This window comes from Canis lupus, chromosome 3 (assembly GCF_048164855.1).
Source record: "Canis lupus baileyi chromosome 3, mCanLup2.hap1, whole genome shotgun sequence".
Taxonomy (NCBI): Eukaryota; Metazoa; Chordata; class Mammalia; order Carnivora; family Canidae; genus Canis; species Canis lupus.
This window is the reverse complement of record NC_132840.1, coordinates 80034669-80060218: the sequence shown is the minus strand read 5'-3', so window position 1 is coordinate 80060218 and position 25550 is coordinate 80034669. Positions and strand designations below refer to the sequence as shown.

General features: G+C 51.6%; 1 protein-coding gene across 20 annotated transcripts in view; it reads right to left on the bottom strand.

Moving 5' to 3' along the window:
* The window catches only part of PKNOX2 (PBX/knotted 1 homeobox 2), a 309127-nt gene that overhangs the window by 41433 nt on the left and 242144 nt on the right, over positions 1-25550 (bottom strand). For 18 of the 20 annotated variants that reach the window (XM_072822559.1, XM_072822557.1, XM_072822554.1 and 15 more), the window contains 2 exons: positions 20526-20665; positions 3547-3718 (listed from right to left, as the gene is read on the bottom strand). In XM_072822559.1, the coding sequence (XP_072678660.1) occupies positions 3547-3718; positions 20526-20665 (312 nt within the window). The remainder of the gene's footprint in view (positions 1-3546; positions 3719-20525; positions 20666-25550) is intronic. The other 2 variants (XM_072822570.1, XM_072822569.1) reach the window with 1 other exon arrangement.

Sequence of the window (25550 nt, the reverse complement as noted above, 5' to 3'; positions counted from 1 at the left end):
TAGCAGGGGAGGGAAGTTCCCGCGGAGGCCTATGATCTGGGAACCTCTCTGATCTTTGGGCAGCTCTGGGACAGCCCGTTCTCATGGGAACTTGTCTGGGAGACCACAGTGGGGAACAGGGGCTGGGATTGCTCAGCGAGGCAATTTGCTTGGAGGAATGGAGAATGAGTGGCTGGAGGTGGTGGGATTTATGTCCTAATGGCTGGCCTGGCAGGGCTGGGGCCCATGGGCTGTCTGGGCTGGGGAGGGAGCAGGATCAGAGGGAGACTTGAGGCCCCAGGGTGGGACAAAGTTTTGGGGGACCCCCCATGTCCTCCTGACAATCCCATCTGTGAAAGTCAATATTCAAGGGCAAAGGAAAGCCGCCCTGACACACATATATATAAAAAATAAATCTCTCAATTATCTCAGCTCATTTGCTTGGGGTCTCTCATTTTATGTCCCTGCTCCGCTGCGCAGTATATCTGTCCGGATAAAGAGTTACAGTCCGTTGGGCTACGTGTGCGGGGTTGTAAAAAATACAGATGCCAAATTAACTGGCTGTGGCACTCAGCAGCTGATTGAGCTGATAATGACGCGATCTGACCTTTTTCTAATTTCTAATTATGTGCATCTCGGCTGTGCTGGCTACATGATTCTTGTTCTAATGATGGCCCCTGTGGTTGGCCTCTTGAGCCGCTCCCTTCCAACATGGGACCGTAATCAGGGAGGCAAAGGGCACTGCTGGACTCCCCAAATAAAGTTGCAGGGTCCCCGCCCCACCGTCTCTTAGATGGCCAGGAGGAGAGGTTGGGGAGGTGGGCCTCCTTACCTTAGCGATACTGCCTTCGAGATTAACCTTCTGGATGCCACCCATTTTTAAAGGACATTTAGTTCCACGCCCCATCTCGTTAATTTTTTTTATTGCAGTCACATGAGATGGGTGTCTTAGCACTACAGACGAGGAAACCAAGCTTCAAAGGAGTTACATCATGAAAGTCACACACTCAGTGAAGCTGGGCTCCGTCCTGTGTCTCGAAGTGCTCCTTCGACTCTCTATTTAAACACCTGACCGGTAGGCCAGCCATTGAACGTGGCCAACACCTTTAAGTAAATCAGGTCCACGTGGGTGGATGTGATGTCTGAGGACTGGTCCATCCACTGAACCAGTCCCAGCCCAGTCACCTGGAATGAGAAGACCAGAGAACACCAGAGGTCCGGGGCCACGGGGCATCCACATCCCTAGGTCAGGTGCTCATGTAGCACATACCTGACCAAGTTCTGTTGGGTTGAATCAAGAAATTTGATTCTTTGGGTGACAAAAAACCCAGAGAGATCCAGGTAGTGTTAGCGAGGGGAGAGCACAGAGCCAGCAACTTACTGGTATTTTCCAGGTTATACTAGAAAAGGAGGCGGTTCACAGGGTGTCTTTGATACTTTCACCTGGCAGGGAGTGGTGGGCAAGGTGTGTGAGGTTCGTTAGGACCCTAGGACTCCTGCTTCTTATAAACGCTTCAATTCTTTCACATTACTCAGCCTGATTTTACTTTTTCCTACCAACTTAGGCCTCAGCTTCTTTTCATGTCATGTGTCAGGAGTGGGTCCCGGCCCCTCAGGTCCATTCTGCCTTGCACAGAAGTAGCTGCCACAGGCCCTGGGTGGCTCATTCGGTTGTCTTCGTTCAGCTCAGGTCATGATCTCAGGGTCCTGGGATGGAGCCCTGCACTGGGCTCCCTGCTCACTAGGGAGTCTGCTTCTCCATCTCCCTCTCCCTCTCCCCCCTGCTCATGTTCTCTCTCTCTTGCACACATGCGTGCGTTCTCTCTCAAACAAATAAATAAAATCTTTATTTATCTGAGAGGGCATGAGTTAGAGAAGGAGCAGGGGAAAGGGCAGAAGCAGATTCCTTCCTCAGCAGGGAGCCTGACATGGTGCTCCTTCCAGGCACTCCAGGATCATGACCTGAGCTGAAGGCGGATGCCTAACTGACTGAGCCACCCAGGGGTCCCAATAAATAGAATCTTAAAAAAGAATAGGAAGCTGCCTCCTCCCCTAGCTCCATAGCTACTGTGGGTCTAAATTCCAAAGACCTACTTCGGAGCTGCAGTTCTGAGATGGTGGTCAGCTGAACACCAGAGAGGGCCAGACCAGCCTGCAAGGAACCGGACAGACAGTGGTCTGGGCTCCTGGGAAGTGGGGCTGCTCCAGCCCAGCCAGGGACGAAGGAAGGCCAGGGATGGGCAGAGCAGACCCAGGGCTCTCAGATACCAGCTAACATGCCCGATGGCAGGCAAGTGCTCACGCTCTGGCATGTGCTCCTTCTCTCTAAACGCCAGCCCCACTGTGACACTTCACCAATTTCCAGGCCAGGGTGGGCTCTCCCGGCAGCTCTTCCAGACTCCATGAAATATCAAACTCGACTCCTGAGAGAAGCAGTGGGGTGGATAGTTCACAGCACAGAATAATATAGAAGTCACTTAAATCTGTTCTGTAGGTGCTCTGAGTGTGTGTGTGTGTATGTGTGTGTGTGTACATTGTTTTGGTGCCACATTTGCTTTTCTAATTCTATTTCTCTTTTGGGAGCAGGTTATCAGCTAAACTCTGGCTACAAGAGGTCAGCACTACCATTGATTTATGGAGGAGCATTTTGCAGAGTTTCCAAATTCACCATGCATGATCTAGGTAATCTGCCCACAGGAAAATCAAAAATTGTGCTTAATAATTAATAATTCCAGGATGACTATATATCATGATGAATGAAATCATGAACAGAACAGCTTCCCTATTGCTTGCTCTCTCTCTCTCTCTCTCTCCCTTCCCCTCTCTCTCTCTTTCAACACAATTCCCAGGGCTAGAAGAGAATTTTAGATGTCACCTGTGGTAGTGGGTATCAAATCTCATTGATGATTGCAATTGCCCGGGAAACTTAAAAAATTGTAGATTCTTGGGCCCCACCCAATTTACTGAATCACAGTGCCCAGGTGTGGGGTCCAGGAATAAATATTTTTTAAAAACCTGTAGTGATTATCTGGATGATGATAAATTGGGTTTTGGAGCCTGGTCTAGGCCCAGATGGACAGGACATCCGCTGGCCTTCTCAACATGACTGTGTCTGCAGGCTTTTTTCTCTGCTGATGGGTTTAAATATGCCTGTTGCCCTCATCCTCCACACAGGAGCGCACTAGCCATCAGCTCCTCTCTGAGTGGCCCAAGACATATTTATTAACACGCCAGGACTGGAGTCCTCAGAACAGCTACACCAGACCTTCTGGCTCCCATGACCCTCCTTCCCTCCTGTCTACACTGCAAAGGGGGCGGGGTAGTGGGATGCAGGTGTGCAGAGAACAGAAGGCCATTGGCAGCAAAACCTGGGCATGCGACTCTTGGGTTAGGAACCAGAAATGACTCTCAACTGCTAGAATGGGTGCATCTAGTGCCTGCCCCACAGCGGGCACCCCCAAACTTCTGTTGAATGAATGGAAGGAATAAAAGGATCATTTCTAAGGCTTTTGGAAGGATCAAAGGGTAGGAAGACCCTAGCTGGGGTGGGGGTTGGAGGGTCTTTACCAGATTGTCCAGTTCTGGGTCATCGCTGAAGAAGGGTTTGTGCTCCTGCTCCTGCTGGTGGACAAAGTTCTCGATGTCCACATCAAAGCTGGCGGAGGTGATGCACTCCGAGCCCTGGGTGGCCTGTTCGCATTTCTCAAACAGCAGCGTCAGGAGCGGGAAAAGAGGGTGCCTGCGGGGACAGCAAGAGCTCACACATGCGCACACACACAGACCTGCTGCTGGCGGGGCTCGGAAGCCACCGGGGGCCCCTTGCCCGCACTCCCAAGGCCCCCATGCCAGCCTGGAGGGCAGCACCTCATTCCCTGGTCTCCCAGCTCCTGGGGCCTTCGAGGACTCTATTCCTCCCCAGTGGGTGCCTAACCCTTCTCTTTAGTCAGATAAGCTGCGCGGATATTTGGTGAGAGATGAGGGGTATCACCCTTCACGGAAATCAGTGTCCATTTCCCGCTCAAGGTCAACCCGAGAAGGAAGTGTAGGAAGTATCCAGAAAAGTCCTGCACATGAGCAGTAGTGGTTAGTAGAGCCAGCTGAGGGCAGCAGATGTGCACACCTGTGTGTCTGCAAGTGTGCACAGGGGGACTGTGTGAGCTCGAATGCTCATCCATACACGGTGGGCTGGTGTCGCCACCTCTCCTGAGTCCCCTGGCTGGGTCACACACCCCAGTTACATGTATACAATCTCCCTGCACCTTCCTCTCATTGCACACTTAGCACAACCGTGACTCAATGATTATCTGCATCCCTGTTCTCTCCCAAGATTGGCCCTGTTTTAATGATCATTGTATCCTTAGGACATACCCTGCCCTGCACACTCACAGCAGGCACTTCCTAAATATTGGTGGCTGATGATGAATGAGCAAGTGAAGACAGTGTGAGTGTGAGCATGTGTGAGTGTGTGGGTGTTGTTCTGTGATTACATAAGCTGAAGTGCCTACTTCAGTCCCTGACTGGCTCTCGGGGTCCTCGCTTAGACATCACCACCTCGGGGAGGCTTCCTTCACTCCCCCGCCCCTAACCGCGGCTGATGGCTCCCTGAATTGTTTGTTTTAGTATCAGCCTTCCTCACTAGACTCTGAGCGAGATGAGGGCAGGAGCTGAGCCTACCTCCTTCATCACTGTGTGTCCAGAGTCTGGAAGAGGTACGTGGATCCCAATAAATGTTTACTGCATATTACATGTGTGTGCGCCTATTTGCACATACAAGGGCACATCATTCTTATTTCCCCGCAGCATGTGTGAACAATTAGGTCTCAGCATCCAGCATGTGTGCAGGTGTTTGCACAGCTTGCTGACGCTGGACCCTGCAGCCTCACTCCCTTCCACTGCGATTCCAGAAGAGCGTCTGCCCACATCCCTCTCTGGTCTCCCCTCAGCCCCTTGGGAGCACACAATCCAGCTTTTTTCTGCTTGATGAAGCCCTGCTTGCTGGGAGAGGAGGAAGTACATGCGTTGGGCCTGGCTCCCAGGTCTCTGCCAAGAGCACATTCTAGCCAGCACTGTCTGATAGAACTTTCAGCCATGATCGAAATGTTCTACAATTTCCTCTGCCCAATATGGTAGCCACCAACCCAGGGAGGCCAACAAACACTGGAAATATGACGGTGGACCCTGCAACTCTGAATTTTAAAAGATTATTTATTTATTTATTTATTTATTTATTTATTTATTTATTTTAGAGAGAGAGAGACAGAGAGAGCGCAGAGCTTGCAAGAACACAAGTGGGGGGAGGGTGGGACAGAGGGAGAGGGAGAAGCAGGCTCTCCATTGAGCAGGGAGCCCCATGCAGGGCTCGGTCCCAGGACCTTGGGATCACGACCCGAGCCAAAGGCAGATGCCCAACTGACTGAGCCACCCAGGGACCCCTGACTTTTAAATTTACTTAACTAATTTTACATAGGTAGCCAGGGTGGCTAGTGGCTACCATACTGGGGAACACAGTACGTCTTGCAGAGACAAACAGACCAGGCTTTCTTCCTCCCAACATGCTACGAACACAGCAAGAGAAAGACTGACTATCCAGCCTACAGTGTTGGTGTACAGATGGGGGAACCACTAATGGCCTGCCCCGTGCTGGGATTCTGGTAATTCTGGGCAATAAGACAGAAGGCTCTCAATGCCATCCACACCTACACCTCTACCGACTGGGCATTCTGCTCGGGCTCAGGGGCACTGGCGGATGAGGAGAGGGACATGCCTGCTTCAGTTGAGCCACTTGGCGGGGCAGCCTTCCCCTGGACACCACCTCCTGACCCTTGTCTTGGGAGCTGTTGCACACACAGCTGCCCCCCACCCAGGCTGCAGCCGAGGTTACAGTCTGGAGAGGAAAGAGGCTGGATGTCTGAGGCGGCGCGTGGGCAGCCCCCAAGAGCTAGCCCATCTCCTGGGCTCCCAGAGGAAGCTGGCAGGGCAAACCAGGGGTCCCTTACCCGTCCGGCTGAAGACAAAGAGAAAACCAGGTGAAGGGGTTAAACTCCAGTGTAAGTCTTCATTTGCAGCCACTAATACCGCAGCATATTATAGTCTAATCTAACCTGATCCCAGTTTAATGCAAGATTCTCCTGGCCCTGAGTGGAATACCAAAGAAAGCCTCAGTGGCTGTAATTTAAGCAGAGCCCTGCAGTGGTTTAGCTGAGGGACATGAAAGGCAAATTCCAGACGGTGTTATGAATTATTGCGCCTTATGAACCTTCGTACTCTCAACAGATGCCTGCTGCCATTTAAACAGCCACTAGATCAATTAGGAATGAAAGGCACAAATCGACTCTGTACAAGGGCACTAAATTACCAGGAACTAATAATCCGCAGCATCGTGCCAGGTGGTGGGGGTGCGGCCCCCGCCCGAGCCCCGCAGCCGCCGCCGGTCACCGCAGGTTCCTCCCTCGCTGGTTGCAGGGAGGGTGGGCAGCGGCTGCATGGGGAGGGGATGGTCTATGTGTGTGCATGCGTGTGCACACATGTGCACCTGGGTTGAATGTTGGCTGCCAATGAGAGCGGGTGTGAGTGTTGTCCAGGTGTCCTGGCCTGTGCGTTGCTATTGTGTGTGCACACACAACGCATTTTTGCAGTATGCGTGCACATGTGGGTATGAAAGCGGGATGCAGATTTGGTGTGCTGTAAGGTGTGCATATGCCCCGTGTTGTATGCAGTGCGTGTGCGCATGCGTTATGTGTTATTTGCAAGCAGTATGTGTGAGGGGTTTGTGTGTTCTGTGTACACAGCCTGAATGGCATGTGGGGTGGGGAAGAGGGATCTGTGAGTGATGGAGTCTCCCAGCGTTAGAGTTTAGGTAGGCAGGGAGAGTAGTCTTTTTTGCCACTGTACTTACCCCTGCAGGGCAGACAGTAGTCAGGGAGGGCCTCTCTGAGGAGGTGACATTTAAGTTAAGCTTCCAGTGATGAGGAGGCAGTCATGCAAAGATCTGAGGGAGGGGCCATTCCAAACAAGGAAAAAAAACAAAAAACAAAGTATTTAAGGTAGAAATGAGGTTGGCACGTTTCTAGAACAAAATCCAGATGAGTGTGTGGAGTGAGGCACGCAGGACGGGAATGGAAGGAGAGGAGGCTGAAGAGAAGCAGGTGTTAGACCAGAGGTGGGGGCTGAGGTAGGACGGGGGCATTGTCACACACACTGGGGAGCAACGTACACTCCCTATGCAGAGTGACAGCAGGGGCCCTTTTTATAAACTTCTCACTTCCAGGTGTCAGATCTCCCCGGAACATGTGTGCATGCATGTGTGTGTGTGTGTGTGTGTGTGTGTGTGTAGGGCATATCTGGGGTATTTTCTATGGCTTCTGCTATCTCTCAGAATAAGGAAACATTTTCTATCGCTGCCTCCCCCCCCACTCCAATTTAACCAGGGACCCCTGGAGCACAGAGCAGACCCCATGGACGCCCGCATGGACACCTGTCTCCAGCCCCCACCCCCACCTGAGCCACACTATCAGCTCCCACACCTCTCTTCTCATGGACACCCTCCCCAGGCTCCTGCTTCTGGCCACTCTGATCCCTGGGTCCCCGAGGCCTGGGGCTCAGACGGCACCGGAGCTTGCCCACGGCTTTCCTGCAAGTGTTCGCCAGGGTCAGTGAGCTGTCTGTGGCTCCCATGCTCTATCTGCCTGGATCCCTCGATAAACCTAGATGGCTACCTGCTACTTCAAGCACGGGGACCATTGAGACACTCTACACACACACACACACACACACACACACACACACACACACACTGAGAAATAGGCTGTTTCTTAATGACTCAGCTGGGTTCCATGGCTGCAGTCATGCTGCGGGCTCCTCTAAGGCTGTCCCCAGCCCAGTCCCCAGCCTCTGGCCCAGCCACCCGGCCTATGGGTTGACCTATATTTCTAAGCTACCCTCCAACATCACCCCAGAAGGCTGGAGATGAGGCCGGAAGCCTCCTCCATGCTGCAGGCTGGGGTAAGCTGGGGGTGAGTAGGTCAGGGACCACGGGAGCTGGGTGTCTTAGCCTCCTGGGATGTGAATGGTCCCGCCTGAACCAGGTGAGGGATGGCAAGAAGCATTTCCAGTTAGGCGTGGGGTCTGGTTCTTTATTCCTGGCCTTCTCTGAGCTTCGGTTTGGCCAGCTAAGATGGGTTTTAAGGAGTTCCTCTTCCTGCCGTCCAGATCTGTCCCACTGTGGGTCAATACCCTTCAGAGGCTAGAAGCAGGAATGTGGAAGCTCCGTCCCCGGTGCCCAGACTATGATGAACAAGATATGAAAGATGACCATTAGACTTTATTTCCAAAGAGTGGAGGACATTTGACCTCCATAAGAGCTTACCTTCTCCCTCCCAGATCTTTCTCCACTCTTCTCCCCCTGTCGCCTCCCACCTGACCGCCCCCTCCACCCCAATCTCTCTTAAGCCGTTCAAAATTTGGAGGAAATAAATCTCACTGCACTAATTCAGTGAGAGTTTGAGCCTCGTCAGTGCAGAACAAATAAAAGGAGTGAACTGGCATGACATTTTACTGCAGAAGAGAGGTCGTTTCCAGCCACTAATAAAAAGGATTTGACACAGACTAATAAAGAGAAATGAATTTCTCTAATGGCCTAATTTAGCACATTCAGCATTGTGCCTCTGCCTGGGTGCTGGGAGGGGGCGGGTGGGAGCCGTGAGAGCGGACAGAGCCAGGAGCAGGGGAGGCGCCGGGGCTCAAGCAGAGGGGAAGAAGAGATGATCTCAAATCACATTTTATTATTTCTTTTCTCTTTTCGGGGGCCCTACCCCCATCCCCCACCCTCATCACCTCTCCTCAGGAGCAACTGAACCAAAATCAAGCGCGAGATACGCAGTTTCCGCTAACGATCCAGAGACATAAAGAACTGCTCTCCGTAGAACCGCAGTCTTGTGCTGGCTTAGGAAGGTGATTAAGCCGGATGTACTGATTTCTACAGGGGTTTAAGCCGTCGTTTGGTTTAATTACTTCTGACATTTCTGCCTTCGTCTGTTTTTTTACATCACCCATGTGCTGCCCTGGAATGCCCAGTTTGGGGCTGCCCCGCCCTCCAGGGAGCAGACTGGGGACAGGGCAGGATGTGGGCTGAAGCCCTTGGCAGTGGCCAAGGCCACCCTCCCTCTGGCGGCCGGGAGCAGCCCCCAGTCCAGCCCCGAAGCAATCCTGCCCTCTCCGGCGAGGCTTCCCAGAGCCTCCTTGGGCAGGCGAGCCTCAACACCACCTGCCCACCGTACTCCTCCCTGCCTCAGGACAGGTACTCTCAACATGGGTTGGCCCGATTGGCTTCTCCAACATTCAAAGGCCTCCAGGGATGGAGACCACCACTTCCTTGGTAATTCATATGCTCGGACCCAACTTCAAGTTCCCCTATAAGGCTGAAGCATGTTTCCTTTTGTTTGAAGGACTCAAGAAAAGACAGTGGGACCCTTTTCTGTATCTCTTCCTTCCTCCTTGGACAACCTGGGCTTTTGGGAAAAAACATTTTTTTCCATATTTCTTTCCGCTTAGAGGACTGGAAATACAGAAGCAGAGGCAGGAAAAAAGTTAGAAAGAATACAAAAAATAGAGAGCTTCAGGGAAGCTCAGATGTGACAAACATAAGAGGCAGACGGAGAAGAGATACGTAGCAGAGCAGAGCGCCAGAGACTCCGGGGAAGCGGGGGGGGCAGGATGGTCATACGCAGTGGGGCACATTCGTGTCGAGTTCTCTTTCTGGGTGATAAACCTTGTGATTCACAGTCATGCCACTCCGTCACTTCTGAGCCTCTCAGCCATCCCTTCCCTTGTGACCTTGGCCGGGACTGCGGACCTCAATTATGGGTCCAGCCAAGTGTGTGGCAGCCTGCCTGGCTGTCTCCCTCTTCTCCCTGGCACTGCCCCTGGAGCCCCTAGGCCTGTCCTGTACCTCGCCTCAGCCCAGACTCCTCGGGCTAGGGGGAAGATGGGCAGAGGCTGTGCGTCAACCCTCACCCCGTCCCCAAGCCCTGGCTGCTTCTTCCAAAGGGCACAGGGGCCAGAGCCTCCCCGGCCCTTCCTAGCTGGGATGGGGGATGGACTGCTCAGGGTGTGGAATGGTTGGTAGGAGAGCAAAATTTCTGGGTGGAGATTTTCAGTGATGAGCTGGTGGGACAAGAGGCCTGGTCGGGGCCAGAGGACATTATTAGTCTGGTGGCCAGCGAGGTGGGGGAAGGTGGGAAAGGCAGTGATCAGGCTGGCTCTGCAGCTACCCACCTAGTCTCCACTCACACACACAGTGCAGGTCTCCACTTGCCAAAGGCCCACCACTTGGGAAACTACTGTACCCACGGGCTGGCATTTTGATCCTTTATTTCTAGCGCTTCAGGTCAGAGGTCACTGGGATCGAGATTCACAGACAATACCCTAGAGCCACTTTCTGGGACGGGCCCGTCTTTTTCCTGGGCATCTATTCAGGGCCTGATGGTCCATTACAAGTATTAATTCTCACAACTATCGTCTCCTGGATGCCAATGAACTAATAAGTTCACACTTCAGGTGCTTTGGGTATGGCCTCAGACTTCTCTTCAGTACTTTTTTCTTAAGAGTCGAAAGAGAATGTGGTCTTGGCCAGACAGTGGGTGGTCCCTGGCCCCTCGTCTTTTCACTGACCGCCTTCACCAACGGAGGCAATCTGGACTTCTCGCGCCCACCTTTGCTCCTGCCGCTCCTGAACTGTGTTCCTGCATCTCTACCTGTCACCTGTAATAATCTTCAGAATCCATGTCAAGATGCTACCCATTCCACCAAGGCTTCCTAGTGGGTCTCTCCAGCAAGAAAACCATTGCCGCCTCTGAAGCATCATAGGAAGCACTTTGGGGTTTCTATCTTGACCTCGCTCATAATTTAAGGTGAGAAGCTCGGTGGTCTGAAATAAGCATAGACTTTAAGGTGAGACAGCTGTGTGACTCGGGGGCAAGTTACTGAATTTCTCTGAGGCTCAGTTTCCTCTTCTACAAAACAGGGCTCATATCACCTACCACGCAGGTTACTGTAAGGTTTCAATGAAGAGACACGTAGAGTGTCTGACACTTAGTAAGCTATCAATTAATGCTTGTTCCATTTCCCTGGAAAGGTGTGTGGGCACCTTCTTTATTCAGAGCAACATTGACACCATCGGCTCCAATAAATTTCTATTCCCATATCCACTGACTCATTTGGCAGGGAAAACAAGCCCACGTGCCAATTCAAATAGAGGCACAGAAAGAGGAGGAGGAGAGGCGATGTACAATTTATCAGAACTCAGAACCTCTTTTTTTTTTTAACCAAAAAAGCACTGCCAGTAAGAATTTATTTTTATTTCCCTTATGACACTCATTAAATTCTACTAACTATAGTTGTTTGTGCACAGATCTGTCTTCCTCACTATGTGGTGAGCTGCTCTGGTCCACGAGCTCATCTTATCTCTTTTTGAATTTCCAAGGGTCAAACACAGTGCCTGGCACACAACAGAGGATCGACAAATGTGTGGTGAATCAACCAATGGGAACAAACGAACTATGGGAAGGGAGGTTCTAAGACGCAATCCTGAAGTTCTTTCGGGCTCAGAATCCATCCCTTCAGCAAGACTCAGATCAGACGCTGCCATCTGGCAGCTTCTAGCTACAATGGCTACAAAAGGACCTGTGTTCCTTGGGCTCTGCTGGCTTGTGTGTGGGGTGGGGGCTGGCAGGGTCCTGGAGGGAGGGGGTGAGTGTGAAGGAAGAGCTCGCCCGGCCCTCCATTTCCCCTCCCCTCGAAGGCACCAGATGGAGAGAGCAGAGTGGGGTGGGGGAGAAGGAGCCAGCAGCTCCTGGTTGGATGTATTTTTACCTCAGGTGTGACGTTGAAGCCATGCGGGTGTATTTTTAGCCCTGCCTAGTGGGTGGTGTGTTCGCCTGGGTTGCCTTGGAGAGGACTTCTTCTTGTTGCTAAATTGGAATCGCATCTGCTAGGGTTCCTGGGCTCCAACCAGCTCTCCTCCCCCAGGTGGGTGGACAGGTCCATTCCTGGCAAGGGTGGAGCCCAGCGCCGGCCAGTCTGCTCTGTCCCCATCCCTTCACCCCCTCTACACACCCCTCCCTCCTGGCACATTAAAAATAATAATAATAAATGTGAGATCTCAATGAAGTGACTGCCAAGGCGAGTCTGCAAGGGTACGAATACAAACAACCTAAAGCTAGAGACCTGTGAGGACCTCACGTCTGGCCCCTTCATTTTAAGGAGAGGTGACTCAGGCGCAGAAAAGGGAAGTGTCTTTCCCAAGGGTAGCTGGTGAGGGGCAGTCAGAGCTCCTGTCCAAGCCACCAGAGATCTAGCCAGGGCCCCACGTGCAGGCAGCCTGGAGGGGGTGCAGGGGGAGGGCCGCTCTCCCTTCTGCCTTGGTCACTGGCAGTGACTAAACACACACCCACACAAAGTTACAAAGGGCTCTTGCACGTGCTTATTGCATCCGAACACTCCATATCCTTCTCATTCCCATTTTACCAATTAACGAACCCAGAAGTGTATCATTAAATAATGATACCAAGCTAGTAAGGGACTGAGTTGAGATTGAAATCTGGGTACCCACGCTCCGAATTCTGTGCTCTTTCCCCTCCCCCGTGTATCACTGAACCCACTTCCTTCTTCTCCCTTTTGCTCTTCTGCCCTTGAGACACGCGCGTCCTTGGGGGTCACAGACCTGAGCCCCCACGTTTACCCTTCGAGCATCAAGATCAACGCAGCGCAAGAGAATCTCTGTCTTATCAAATGAGTTTCAAAAAGAATCTTCTCTCATAATAATAAGGCTTCTGTGCGTTTGGGGAGGGCTTTGACATTTTTGCAGATCTTTCGGTTTCTCGTTTGGTGTCGACCTTGTGAGGCAGGAGGACAGCTTATCTAAAGAGGTGACATAATTTGCCCAATGGTAGAGTCAGAATTTAGACGGAAGTCTTAGTCTTAAGTTCTTTCCACTTGACCATGAAATGGGCTAGTGCTTGAGAAAATCAGAGAGGGGTTAAGAGAAGGGCAAGACTGGCCGGGTCCAGCCCTGGTGAGAAGCCCCAGCCCGCTGGCTCTCCTCCTATTCTATCCTGCACGCTTCACAGCAGCAGGAGACTCAATTGCTGGTTGTCTTCCCTCTTATGAGGGGGACAGATCCCCTGTAGGACTAATCACAGTAACTACTCACGAATGCAGCCACCGTTCACTGCGAGCCTTCTACATGCCAAGCACTGTCAGCTGTTAGCATTGGTTATCTCCTTTAATCCGAATATAACCTTGTGAGGATAAAAGTCAGTGGGTTCCAGGCTCCTGAACTCTTACCAGTGTGCCTTGTCTTGGCGGGGTACCTGGACTTCTCAGCTGGGCCTGGGCCGGGCCGGTGAGCTGCAGAAGCAGCAGGACCCACTGCCTCGGAACACACCTGCTTCCTGGACCAGGCAGCTGCAACCTCTGTGTCTGCCAGCAGCACGTTCAGAGGCTGCGCTGGGCTTGGGGGGCCTTCGGATGCCGGCAGGAGGGGCAGAGAACAGGCTTTGCCAGGTGCCAGGGGAGAACTGAGCGTGGTTTTACTTTCAGATTATGGCTCCAGCAGGATCACTCCCCTGACTATAGTCAACAGCTGAAATGTTATCTCTGATGCCAGTGAATCCAACTGCTTCCAAGAGCAGGGAGTCTGCTGGAGCCCCCAGCCCACAGAGCCCAGCCCAGAACGCAGCCTGGAACATCTGCTCCCAACATCTCGTCTAGAAGCCCTAGCATAGAGCATCTGGTCCTGGCTTTTCTGCTTGGAATGGCTGAATTTCTCCCACATTCTTCTCAGGCCAGCTCACCCAGCACATTCCAGGAATGACCAAGCACAGTGCCAGGGAAGGCAGAGGGTTAGGCCCCAGGGTCAACTCACTGGAGCCAGGACACCCTTTGGTCACAAGGTGGAAGTGTTCTCTCAAAGACACTTCATTAGAAAGTGCCAGTTCCCAGGGTCCTGGCCAGGCAGCTGTGCTGGAGGACAGTCACGGCAGGACCCAGTCCCTCTGTCCAGGCCCCAGACTCCGGGGGCTCCTCCCACCCCATTTACCAGCCCAGCTCCAGGAAAGGCAGCTTGGCCATCATTTCCCTTGGGCTTTGCCTCCCTTGGGAAGAGCAGTGCAGCTCTCCCACACTGTGGGTCAGAAGCCTAGCAGTCAATTCCGCACTATGTGCCAAGTTTATATTATAGCTACTTTATGTCTATCTTTTTCCTACTCACGGACTGATTCGTCTTTTTTCACAACCCCTCTTGGAACATAAGATGATGCTTTACACACAGCGGAGCTCCCTGCATGTTTAACTGAATTGCAGTGTGGAGACCACTCAGCTGGGGGGCCTTTCCAGCCCTATGTCTGCTGCCTCGCCTCTCGGCACTTACCTCCTACCCTGACCAATCCCTGCTCCCGTTTCCCCAAACATCTGATAGCAGCTAACCCCTACGGCCCTCTCACCCGATGCAAGATTCCTTACCAAGCACCTAACGTGCGTTGTCTCATTTATTCCTCTTGCCAACCCTGATGAAGAGGTAGTATTATTTGTAGCCCTATGTTACAGAGGAGGACACTGGGGGCAGAAAGGCTTAGTGCCAAGGGTGGAGCCAGGCGACCGAGGTCCAGAGGCCATGCTCCCAGCCCTGAATGCCACCTCCCTGAAAGCACCAGACTGCTTCGTTGTATCCTGAGCGGGCCAAGGGGACGCATGCTGGCCCCTCGTGCTTAAAACGTCCTCACTCCCTCGGCCCCGGTCCACCCCCTGCAGCAAACACTGGTCTGTGTGTCAGGTATTAGCCTGTATTCCCTAATGTTAGTCTAGTTGTTACTGTTTTCTTTTTTTACAGTTGAGAAAACAGAGGCTCCGAGAGATTAACTCGCCCAGGGCGACAAAGCCAGCGATCACCAAGTCTATTTCTAGAGCTCGTTGCCTTGCCCGGCACGGCCCTTCTGCTGCACTTACGCCTCTAGTTGTAGGGCCAAGCCTGGAGCCTCGGTGACCTCTACTAGGATGGTCTCAAGAAAGCGATCTGAACACTTTCACTGCCCTGTTCTGATCTTCCCCCAAGTGAGCGTGGCTTCTAGAGGGACCCAGTCCCAGTCCGGTGAGAGGAGACCAAGGAACACAGACAGGGCTTTAGAAATGTCCAGTTAGGACTGGACTCCAGAGTGAGCCGGCCAGGGCAAGGTCTCACACGGGTAAAGCTCTGAGTCTGTGGTTGAGAAGAAGAGAGGAGGCTGTCCCGAACGAAGACCTGGAAGGGCCACAGGAAAGGCCAAGACTCTGAAAGCAGGAAACTACAGAGGAGGTGAAGCTTGGTTTGACTCAGGGTTTCTGGAGCTGCCAGGAAGGAGTTTCTTTAACGGGGAAACCAGGAAAGGCTTGGAATCTACTTGGAGAAGGTGGGGAAGTCGGGGTGGAGGCAGGGCTGGGCTCAAGCAGATGGGAAGAAACAGACCACGCTGGTTGAAACCAGGAAAGAAAATTCACCGCATTAAGGTGAAAAGGCATAATTGCAAATGCCTACTGTGTGCCAGGCACTGGTGGAAGTATTAATTCATTCAGAGAGAACATTTTATGTTTAGAACCCAGGGGTAGACCCGACAGGCCAGTGAGGACCGAGAAATGTAGGAGCGTGGCTAAGGGCATGAATAAAACCAATCTAAAGAACTGATTATATGATGTACTGACCTGTTTACCTCCCCCTGGCTGCACACAAAGGGGGGCGCTTGGGGGGCTCAGTAGGATAAGTATCTGACTCTTGATTTCAGTTCGGATCATGATCTCAAGGGTTGTGAGATGGAACCCCATGTCGGGCTCCGAGCTGGGCATGGATCCTGCTTGGGATTCTCTCTCTCTCCCAGTCCCTGCCCCCTCTCCCTCTCTAAAAAATACATACATACATACATACATACATAGGGGGACCTGGGTGGCTCAGTGGTTGAGTATCTGCCTTCGGCTCAGGTCATGATCCTGGGGTCCTGGGATGGAGCTCCATGTCAGGTTCCCTGCTCAACAGGGTCTGCTTCTTCCTCTGCCCCTCCCCCCAGCTTGTTCTCTCTCTCTCTCAAATAAATAGAACCTTTAAATAAATAAATAAATAAATAAATAAATAAATAAATAAATAAATAAATAAATAAATTTTTTTTTAAAAAAAAGGATGTACTGATTTGTTTGAATCAGAGACCGTGGACCTGCAGCGTGGCTGCCTGTGTGGGGTGTGTACTTCAGGCAGGCAAGAGCCAACCAGGTCCCTCTTCACAACTCTGTTCAGTGGTATCACCTTGGTAGCTTGAAATGGGCCGTGGTGGGAGTGTTTACACCATGCAAATCAGCACATGCTACAAATCAGGGCTGGGCTCTCGCTCCCCTCGCCCGAGAGCCCGTTGGCCAGCATACCAGCCTAGAACAGTGTATATTTTTTTTGGGGGGGTTTACTGCCTTTTGAATGAATCCATTCAATGAGCACTGCTTTGGTGCCTACTCCGTCCAAGCTGCCGACTCTAAGGTGTTGTACAAGGTGCCAGAGATGGACCAATGAATAAAACAGACACAGACCCTGCCCTCATGGAGTTCCTGATCTAGTAGGGGAAACAGAAGCACTGTTAGGTTGATCAATTCAACTTCGAGCCACGCCAGGGAGGAGAAGCACAGGGGGCAGCAGCCACCACCCCCACCTCCCCACCCCCGCCCCAAAGCTCCATTCTCCAGCATTTTAAACGCAGAAGCCAAGCACACTGTCCCCCTGCCCTCCCCCCCCCCTTCCTCACGGCTCAAGCCTGCAGCCCAGCTTTCCCCATTAATAGCTGGTAACTTCTGAGCTGGGCAGGCCCCTTCCCCGTTCTCAGGGAGCTTGGCAGCCTGCTGGGGGGGAACCAACGCCCCAGCAGAGCCTCTCCAGCCAAGCCTCTCAGCCCAGCCGCCCTCCTCCCCCTCTCGCACCTGGCCAGGCCTAGCTCCCTGCCACTCTTCTGCTCCCCAGGACATCACGGTTTCCATGGGAACCCACTCACTTCAAAGGGGAACGGAGGAGACGGGAGGGGAGGAGGGAGAGTGAAAGCTGGATTAACCTCACCCTCCTGGCCCCATCTCTGGGCCTGGCAACCTGACCTAAGGGCCAGGTCCCCAGGACAGCCCCAACACTGCCCGGCAGCATGGAGGGATGGGGAGGGATGGGGAGGGATGGGGTGCGGAGGGGTGTCCAAGCTAAGTTTGAACTTTTTTGGGGGAAAAGCCCTAGGGTTGAGGTGGGGGCTAAGGAAGAAGAGAACTGAGCTAGGTCCAAACCTGTGGTCCCCACTGCACGGGGCAACCCCTCCTTGGACCCCCTTCTCAGCATTGCTCTCGGGCCACAAACACAATTACCCGCGATGTGCATCCAATCATGGGATCTGCTAGGATTAGACTGAAATCATTAATCTGAGCGGGAGCTCCTGGTTGCCTTGCTGATTAGCCCAGATGATGCTCTGGTATGATCCAATTAAAGACAGACTGCCTCCCTTCTCCCCCCACCACACACACACACACACACACACACACACACACACACTCCACATCAGAAGGAACCAATACATTTCATTAACACGTCCTCATACACAAATAAAATCTCAGGGGCGCTGGCAGGCTCCCTGGGCTCACAGGCACACCCTTCTCTTTTATCACACTGTCCCCCCTGCTGTCCTGCAGGGGGCCTGGTCAGAAAAGGGCCCCCTCCACCCTTCCTTCATCTGTGATTCTGGGAGGGGCTGCGGTGGGGTCTCCCCAAAGTCCGTGCTGGGCACTAATCTGAATGGAGAGAGTCTTGTTACATTTATTGACATAAAATGCCGACTCCCTGATGTGCTTTGGAGCAGCCAGGCTGCCCCAAGGCAGGCAAATCTAATTAAAATTACCCGACCCTTCAGGAGGCTGAGCTCCTTCCCCGGTCATCCGGCAATGGCTGTAGAGAGAGCAGCTGGTACTAATGGGAGAGGTGTGGTTATGGGAGAAAACCCCGGGTCCCTGGGGCAGGAAGGACTGCAGAGAACAGCCAGGCAAAGGTGTTGGCTGTCCTGAGATGCTGGGCAACCGTGTTTGGCTGGGCAGTTGGTGGTGACCGACCTGGGATTCATTCTTCATGGCCAGACACCCGCAGAGATGATTTGGGCAAATGCTGAGGGCTGTTGGGGGCTCAGCCCAGTGGGAGAAGATAAAGCTCAGGGGTGAAGGTGAGCAGGACTAAGTGTTAGTTGGAGGAAGATCTGGCCCTTTATATTTCAAGTGACATCATGATGGATTGCTCCCATGGGAGAGGTGACCCACTTCTCCTGCAGGTTGGCCTAGGTGGGGAATGAGCCTGGGATCTTAAGAAGGGCTGGAGAACCCATTTGCTTTGTGCTAGACACAGTGCCAGGTGCCTACATGGGCTCTCAGTGATCTTACTAAGCCTACTGGTTAGCTTCTGTGGTGAAACTAGAGCTCAGAGAGATTAGTACACAAAGGAGTTAGGACTCAAGCCTGGGTTTCCAGAAACGTGGTTGTACCACTAGTCAGGGGTCTTTCTAGACTATGATCTGTGCTCATTACAGGTCCCTGTCCCCTAGGAGTCTGCAAAGGTGCCTAGGACGGTGCATACAAATCACGTGGTGTGAGGGGGACCCAAGGCTCTGCATCTCTAGACAGCTCCCAAGTGACTCAATGCTGCTAGCCCCTGGGCCATACTGTGGGTAGCGATGATCTACATGGAGCATGATGGCTGTGCTCCCAGGCCATTGGACAATCAGGTCATTTTCAGAGGCCATGGGATTCTCCTCTTCCTTCTCCAGCCCCCCACATAAGCACGAGCCCACCCTGCCATTTAATTTCCAGGTGCCCAGGCAGCCTCACCTCCCCAACCTGATTGTTCTGGCCAGTGGCCATTCTTGGAACATGGAGGCTCTGCTCTGTCTGGAAGGCCCTACTCCAGCCCATTTCTTCTTCCAATGGACTCTCTTACTAGCCTTTATGCTCAAACTCAAATATTGCCTCCTCTGACCACACCGTGTTGGTTTCTTGTCTGCATATCTGTCCGTTCCTAGAGAGGGAAAAGCCCACCCATTTGCTTTTACAGGTTTACCCTCTATCCCCCGGAGTCCAGCCCAGCGGCTCCACATACTCTAGTGAGTGTTCAATAAATGAGTGTGAAGGAAGGAGGGAAAGGAGGACAGGTGTGCTTCGTCTCTCTGACAGGTACTGTGACCAGGTCTGGGAGTTCTTTGGGGTCCAAGGCAGGGCTCTGTACCTGGCCTGTGCATTGGGCGGGGGGGGGGGGGGGGCACAGGCACGGTGATTTATCCTCCCACCAGGGCTGCGGAAGACCCTCGTGGCAGTACCTCTGGATCAGGGCTCACTGCTCTGGACTCCGTGTTGGCATTAGAGGCATTCAGCTCATCCGAGGAGCTAAAAATAATGCCGACGATAATGATAGTAATGGCAATAATTACCAACATTACCATAAAAGCACTGTCGTTGCAGGGAGGAGTGAGGAAGAAATCAATCCTCTTTCCGTTCATCTTGGGTGGACCATTCCACGTGTTCCTGATCTTGGCACCTGCCGTAGCGAGTGCTAGGGCACAGGTAAGACGTGCTTGCCGATGCACGTGAATGTACGTGCTCACACAAGTGAATGTGAGCAAGGGTCCAACCTCAATATTCAGTGCTGACTCGGGCAGCTGTTCTAGTGGTGTAGGCTCCCCACAGAAACGTAACAACTAAGATCCCTGCTGGAGCTTCATTCAGGGCTGCTCCTAGAGGGCTGCGTCTTCTCAACCCCATACACAGAACAGAGTGCCCCCGAGCCCATCTCACCCTCTGCAACATTCAGGGCCTGGCTCTGCTCTCAGCGAACTCCCCATCTGGAGGGAGGGTGCTGGAACCTACATGGCCACACACCACAGCGCTTGCTAAAAAATAAAGACAACCACGAACCAGATGTGGTCCAAGGACCAGCTGCGTTAGATTCATCTGGAATGCTTTTTAAACATTCATATTCCTTTTCCTATAGCTTGACCTACTGATTCAGCATTTCTGTGCATGGAGCCCAGAACTATGCATTTTAATAAGCTCTTCCAATGATTTTTCAGGCATACTAAAGTTTGTGTGATACCAAGTCCTAGAGGGTACGGGCGGATGTCCAGTGGTCCAGCGGGCTTGTGGGAGTGAAAGCATCCCGAGGTGGCCGTCAGCTGAGCTAAGGGTTTCAGACACCCACGAGGGCTCAATCCCCAGCCGGGATGAGGAAAGGATCCTTCTGGAAGATTCTTCCCCAGGTTCTGTTGCCCCTTACTAAACAATCCCATGAAGCTGGTGTCAACCCACAGCGGCCAGCTGAGGGATGTCCAGACTGATTTGAGAGGGAAGGCAGTGAGGAGAGCGGCTATTGGCCGTGGTCTTTATGAGCCCACCCGCTGGCCTGTGTGCTCATCTCTCAGGGCTGAGCTGGGCCGGAGGCTGCTGGGGGGGCTTCCGGACACAGCTCAAGTGTCTCCTACCTGTACACAGCTCGCTTGTCAGCCTCTAGCTGGGCCTGGGGGTCAATGGGGGCACTGGGCACAGGCGTGCTGGCAGCAGCCGAGGGGGCGGAGATGTGGACAGCCTGGGTCTTAGAGGGAGCCTGAGCAGTTGCTGTCATCTGCGGAGAGAAGAAGAAAGAGGAGGTGGCAGGTTAGTATGACCAGGATAGTGGGTTCCTGGCCGGAACTGGGAAGCCTACCTCGGCCTGTGGCGTGTGTGTGAACGGGAGAATGTGTGCCAGGGAACTGTGAACGTATAACAAGCATCCATTTGTTTATGTGCTCCAGTGAGAAGAAAGCATTCTTCATATGAGAACATTCTAGAGAATAATTTAGGGCCATACAAAACCAGGTGGGGTACCTGCCCTCTTCAAAGAAGAGATGATTCTTAATGTAAATGAAGGTGGTGACCTCTGCCCAGAAGCAGAAAAAACTAAAATGATGAGCCCTTTAAATTGTGCTTATGGGTCATTTGGGCTGTTCTGGGCAGTAATAAGTTGATTTGATGACTTCGAAGAGTAGGGGAAAAAAAACCCCAGCTGAATCAGGTCTCATTTGGGCAGAGGTTTATCCCATCTCACTCAAGCCAGAAGTAACTGAATGGTTTTGATAATGGAATGGGTCCCCAAATTTGGTTTACCTGAGTGGTAGGAGGTAAACAGGTTTTAGTGGCCATTGGATAGATTTCTTTTCTTAGCCATAACGAGTGCTTTGGGTAATTTTTGTCCTAAGTGATGTTTTTGAAGGTATCCCTATGTCCCCGATTTTGTGCCAGTCAGAGCAACTCATTTTAATGTTATATATCGGACTCTCTGAATAAAATTTTATTTAAAGAAATGATTAGATGGCTTAAATTTTTGGATGACCAGCATTACAGAATTTAATGCTTTTAAATATATTTTCTTTAGTCAAATGGATCCCTAAAATGTCACGAATGGTGACACGCCTCAACTCTTCTCCTCCACCAGCCTGGCCGCAGCACCAGTGGTCCTGGGCTTGATATACTTGACTACCTCCTACACACTAAAACCTTGTTTACACCTTCATCCACAGCATGCAACTGAGGCAGGTAGATGCCTACTTAGCCTTTGTTGAAAAAAATGAATGAGAGAATGAATGAATGAATATACTTTGAAAGAATCAGATGTTTTACAGTTGGCATGTTCACCAGATGACCTAGGTCCCTGCTTCCTGGAAGGAAAAGCATGGTCCTTCCATCAATACAAGCACATTATTGCTAATGCTGATACCCCCAAGACATTTATTTTTGCTGTGTCATTTACTCCATTTAGAGTTTTGCTTGGATGCCATGTCTTCAGTGTGAAACAGAGCCCCTCTGTCCCTTGCCGTCCTCTTACTCTGCTTTTTTTCATAGGCCTTTCTATGATCAGATACTACACATCCACTTGCTTAGCTATTTTCTCTCCCACTCCCAACTAAAATGTCAGCTCAAACAGGGCTTGATTAGCAGTTGTATTCGTATGGCCCAGAATAGTCTGGCACTAGTAGATGCTCAATAAATAAATGTCAGATGGTGGATGAAATCTTTCATTTCATATCTTTTTCATTTCATTTCATATCATATCTGCCTTACTACACTGAATCCCCATCATCTTTTGTTAGGAAGAAATATCCTTGTCACTGTTGACTGGACTGGGGGAACACTCCCAAACTCAGAGCATCATGGTGCCTTCAAGCTAGAAGATGATTGTTTGATTCCTACTGTTGCCTGTTATTAGCCTTTGACCTTGGGCAAGTCCCTTAACTTTCCTTAACTCCTGCTTTCTCATCAGTAAGCAAATGGATTCTTGCTTGGTTCTAAATTGGTCCTAAAACTCATTTTAGGCCCCATGGGTATTAAAGAGGTGCTGTAAGGAGGAAAGTAGAAACAAATGTTCCAATTTTCAAAACAGAGAAAGTGGAATCAGAAAAACTAAATACTGCTAATCTTCACGTTGATCTGGGCCAGTTTCTTTCATCCACTAATGCAAGTGGTCATCTTTTTTTTTTTCAAATATTTCCCGAGTCGTTGGCAATACACTGGACACAGTGTGAAGTAGGCAGTGAGGTTATGGATGAATGCCTGCTCTCAGGTTGCTCAGTTTCTGGATTTCACAGGTTGCCACGCTGGCAGGTGAGGAAAACATGTAGACACGGATGGTGTAAGTGACCTCAGCAAGGTACCTCCCATGACACCCTTGTGGAAGACACAGAGAGCCACGACCAGTGGACAACCGCATGGATTAGGACTCTATAACGTAAAGGTGGCATTTAAATGACCCAGGTCAGCGTGAGGAAGGCTTCTAGGACAGTGTCACATGCTTTCTCCTTAGCCTTCTTCTTCTGCAGTATTTTTATCAGTGATTTAGAGGAGGAAGGGAAGCTGAAGAAATGCTTGGCAAATTTATAGGCGACATGAGACCAAGATCCAAAAGATCTTTACAGATTTTGGCCACAGGCTAAGTCTAATAAGATTAATTCTCATGTAATAAGTCAGAATTTAACACTTCTAACACTTGGGCCAAAAAAAAAAAAAAAAAAGAATCAATAATATAAGAGCAGAACAGGAGAGCCGTGGTTTAACAGCAGTGTTTTAGTTGACAGAAAGCTCAATACGTCCAAAGTGTAATGTGTCTGTCAAAAAAAAAAAAAAAAAAAAAAGACAGGCAGCCTCACCTAATGCTATCTGAGGATGCACTAACAGAGGCACGACTCTCACAAAGCCTCTAGTCCCACTCTTCTCTGCTGAAACAGGTGTAGGAGAGTACGTTCAGAGAACTGATCAGGCTGGTGAAGGGATTATGCATTATGTCCTAGGAGGGGTATGTGAATCTGGAACATGTAAGAAAGATTCGAGGGATGGGGGAGATAAGACACAAGAGCCCCTCTGACTAGGTGAACAGGGACTGGATTATATTGGTTCTGCTCTGCAGGCCTCAAAGGGTCAAACTACAAGCAATGCATTCAATCTATACAACGTTGGAGACAGATTTGGGCTCAACCTAAATAATAAGTTTCCAAGCCTCTGAGTGTTTTGAGGCTGGAACGGGCTCCATCTGGGAGGCGGCGAGTTTCCAGTACAGCAGGGACTGAGCAGAGACTGATGGGCTGGGTCCCTGTGCAGGGGATGGAGGCTCTAGCTGGGCGGCATCTGAAGTCCCAGCAGTGACAGGCTCAGACACCAGCGGGGTCCTCTAACAGTCACCACCTGCTGTGCGGTTGACAAGAGCCTGCAACTAGAGGCTGTAGAGTATGTAGGAGTGCTTTGGAAACTCTGGGATGCTCCCAAGATGGAGGGGTGGTTGTTGTCATTAAACACACGGTTTCCAGAATGTGCTTCATTTCTCAAGCAAGGCACGGCTATGGCTGCAGACATAGACCCCTTGTTTAGGGGTGAGACGTAGGGGAGGCTGGTATGCTCTGCCTTGGCCAGTAAGGCTGAATTTCCTCGTGTCCTTGAAGGAATCCACAAGGGACTTCCATGAAGATGGGCTTCTAGGAGAGAGAGGGATGAGGGGAGGTGCTCTTTCTCCTCTGACTTCCCTTTTCTAGCAGGACTGCTGGGTGACAGAGGAAAGCACAGAATAAGAATAAATCAAAAGCAGTCAATTGCCAGCATCCCAAGAGGCCCCAGCTGAAAGGCTGTTCCTGGAGCTCAGGGAAGGTGGGCGGGGGGTGGCAGGAGAGACCAGATCTGGTCTGAGCAGGAAAATGATTCAAATTTATTTAGCTCCTGGGGGCCAACTCAGCACACTCTGCATTTCCTCCAGGTTTGGAGAAGGAGTGTTTACCTCCAAATAGATTCCCCTTTCCTAGCCAGGGACTTCCATTTCCCCAAGTACTGAAGCTCTGAGGGAGAGGGCCCCCAGCAGCTGCCTCAGGGGCTGGGGGAGGAGGGCCACCTGTGGGGGTTCTGGGAGGAGGTTTCTGGGCAGCACCCCCAGAGCAGGAGCAGGGGAGAGGATCAGGGGCAAGGCATGGTCCTAAGTGACACAACGTGCTACAGCTCCCTTGTTCTGGCCTGCGAAAGCCAACTTTTAAATCTTCAGGACTTGGGCAGCCCAGGTGACTCAGCGGTTTGGCGCTGCCCCCAGCCCAGGGCCTGATCCTGGAGACCTGGGATCGAGTCCCACGTTGGGCTCCCTGCAAGGAGCCTGCTTCTTCCTCTGCCTATGTCTCTGCCTCTCTGTCTCTCATGAATAAATAAATAAAATCTTAAAAAAAAAAATTTCAGGACTTTTGCAAGCTGATTGATCTCCCACAGGTGGCTTGAAAGTGGCCTGGTTGAGCATTTACACCAGGGGGATTGGCAAACGCCGCAAATCAGGGCCTCTTCCGAAGCGCCAAGCAGAGAACTGGTTGTCAGACATTTACCAGCACACCTAAATGTCAGGCATTCTTTCCAAGCAACTTTGTCCTTTTCTCCTCGGTCTGGCAGGTACAAAAACTAACTGTACACACTCCATGAGGCCACTTGGCATGTTCACAGCTGGTCCCAGAACCGGCCACTCCAGGCTCTGAACCTTCCTCTGAGGCCTCAGGGGAAGCTGGGGACAGGGTGTGCGGACGGCACTGCACAGACATGAGGACTGTCGCCTTACAACAAGGAGAACTGAGGCACAGGGAGGAGAGGCAAAGCTCAACAATGTCTCGAGAGTTTCCTGGAAGATCAGAAAAGGCTCAGAGAGTGGAAGGAGCAGGGAATCTGAGGCCCTGGGTCCGATGCTCCTTACCTATGAGCTGCATGTCTGGGGGCAAGTTTCCTGATCTCTTGGACTCTTGGTTTTCTTATCTATATAAAAGCCAGGGTGAATGTCTACTGCAGAGGCTGCAGGGAGTAATCAAGAGAACAGGGTGCTGACTGCTGGATGGGGAAGGGTGGCAGCACTCCCTGGAAGGAGACGGGGTGCTGTGAGAGCCGACACAGGGTTCTAGGGTTCCCACCTCCTCTTACTTTCAGGTCTTTTTTTGGGGCAAAGGTCCTAGGGCCTCCCCCCAACCCCA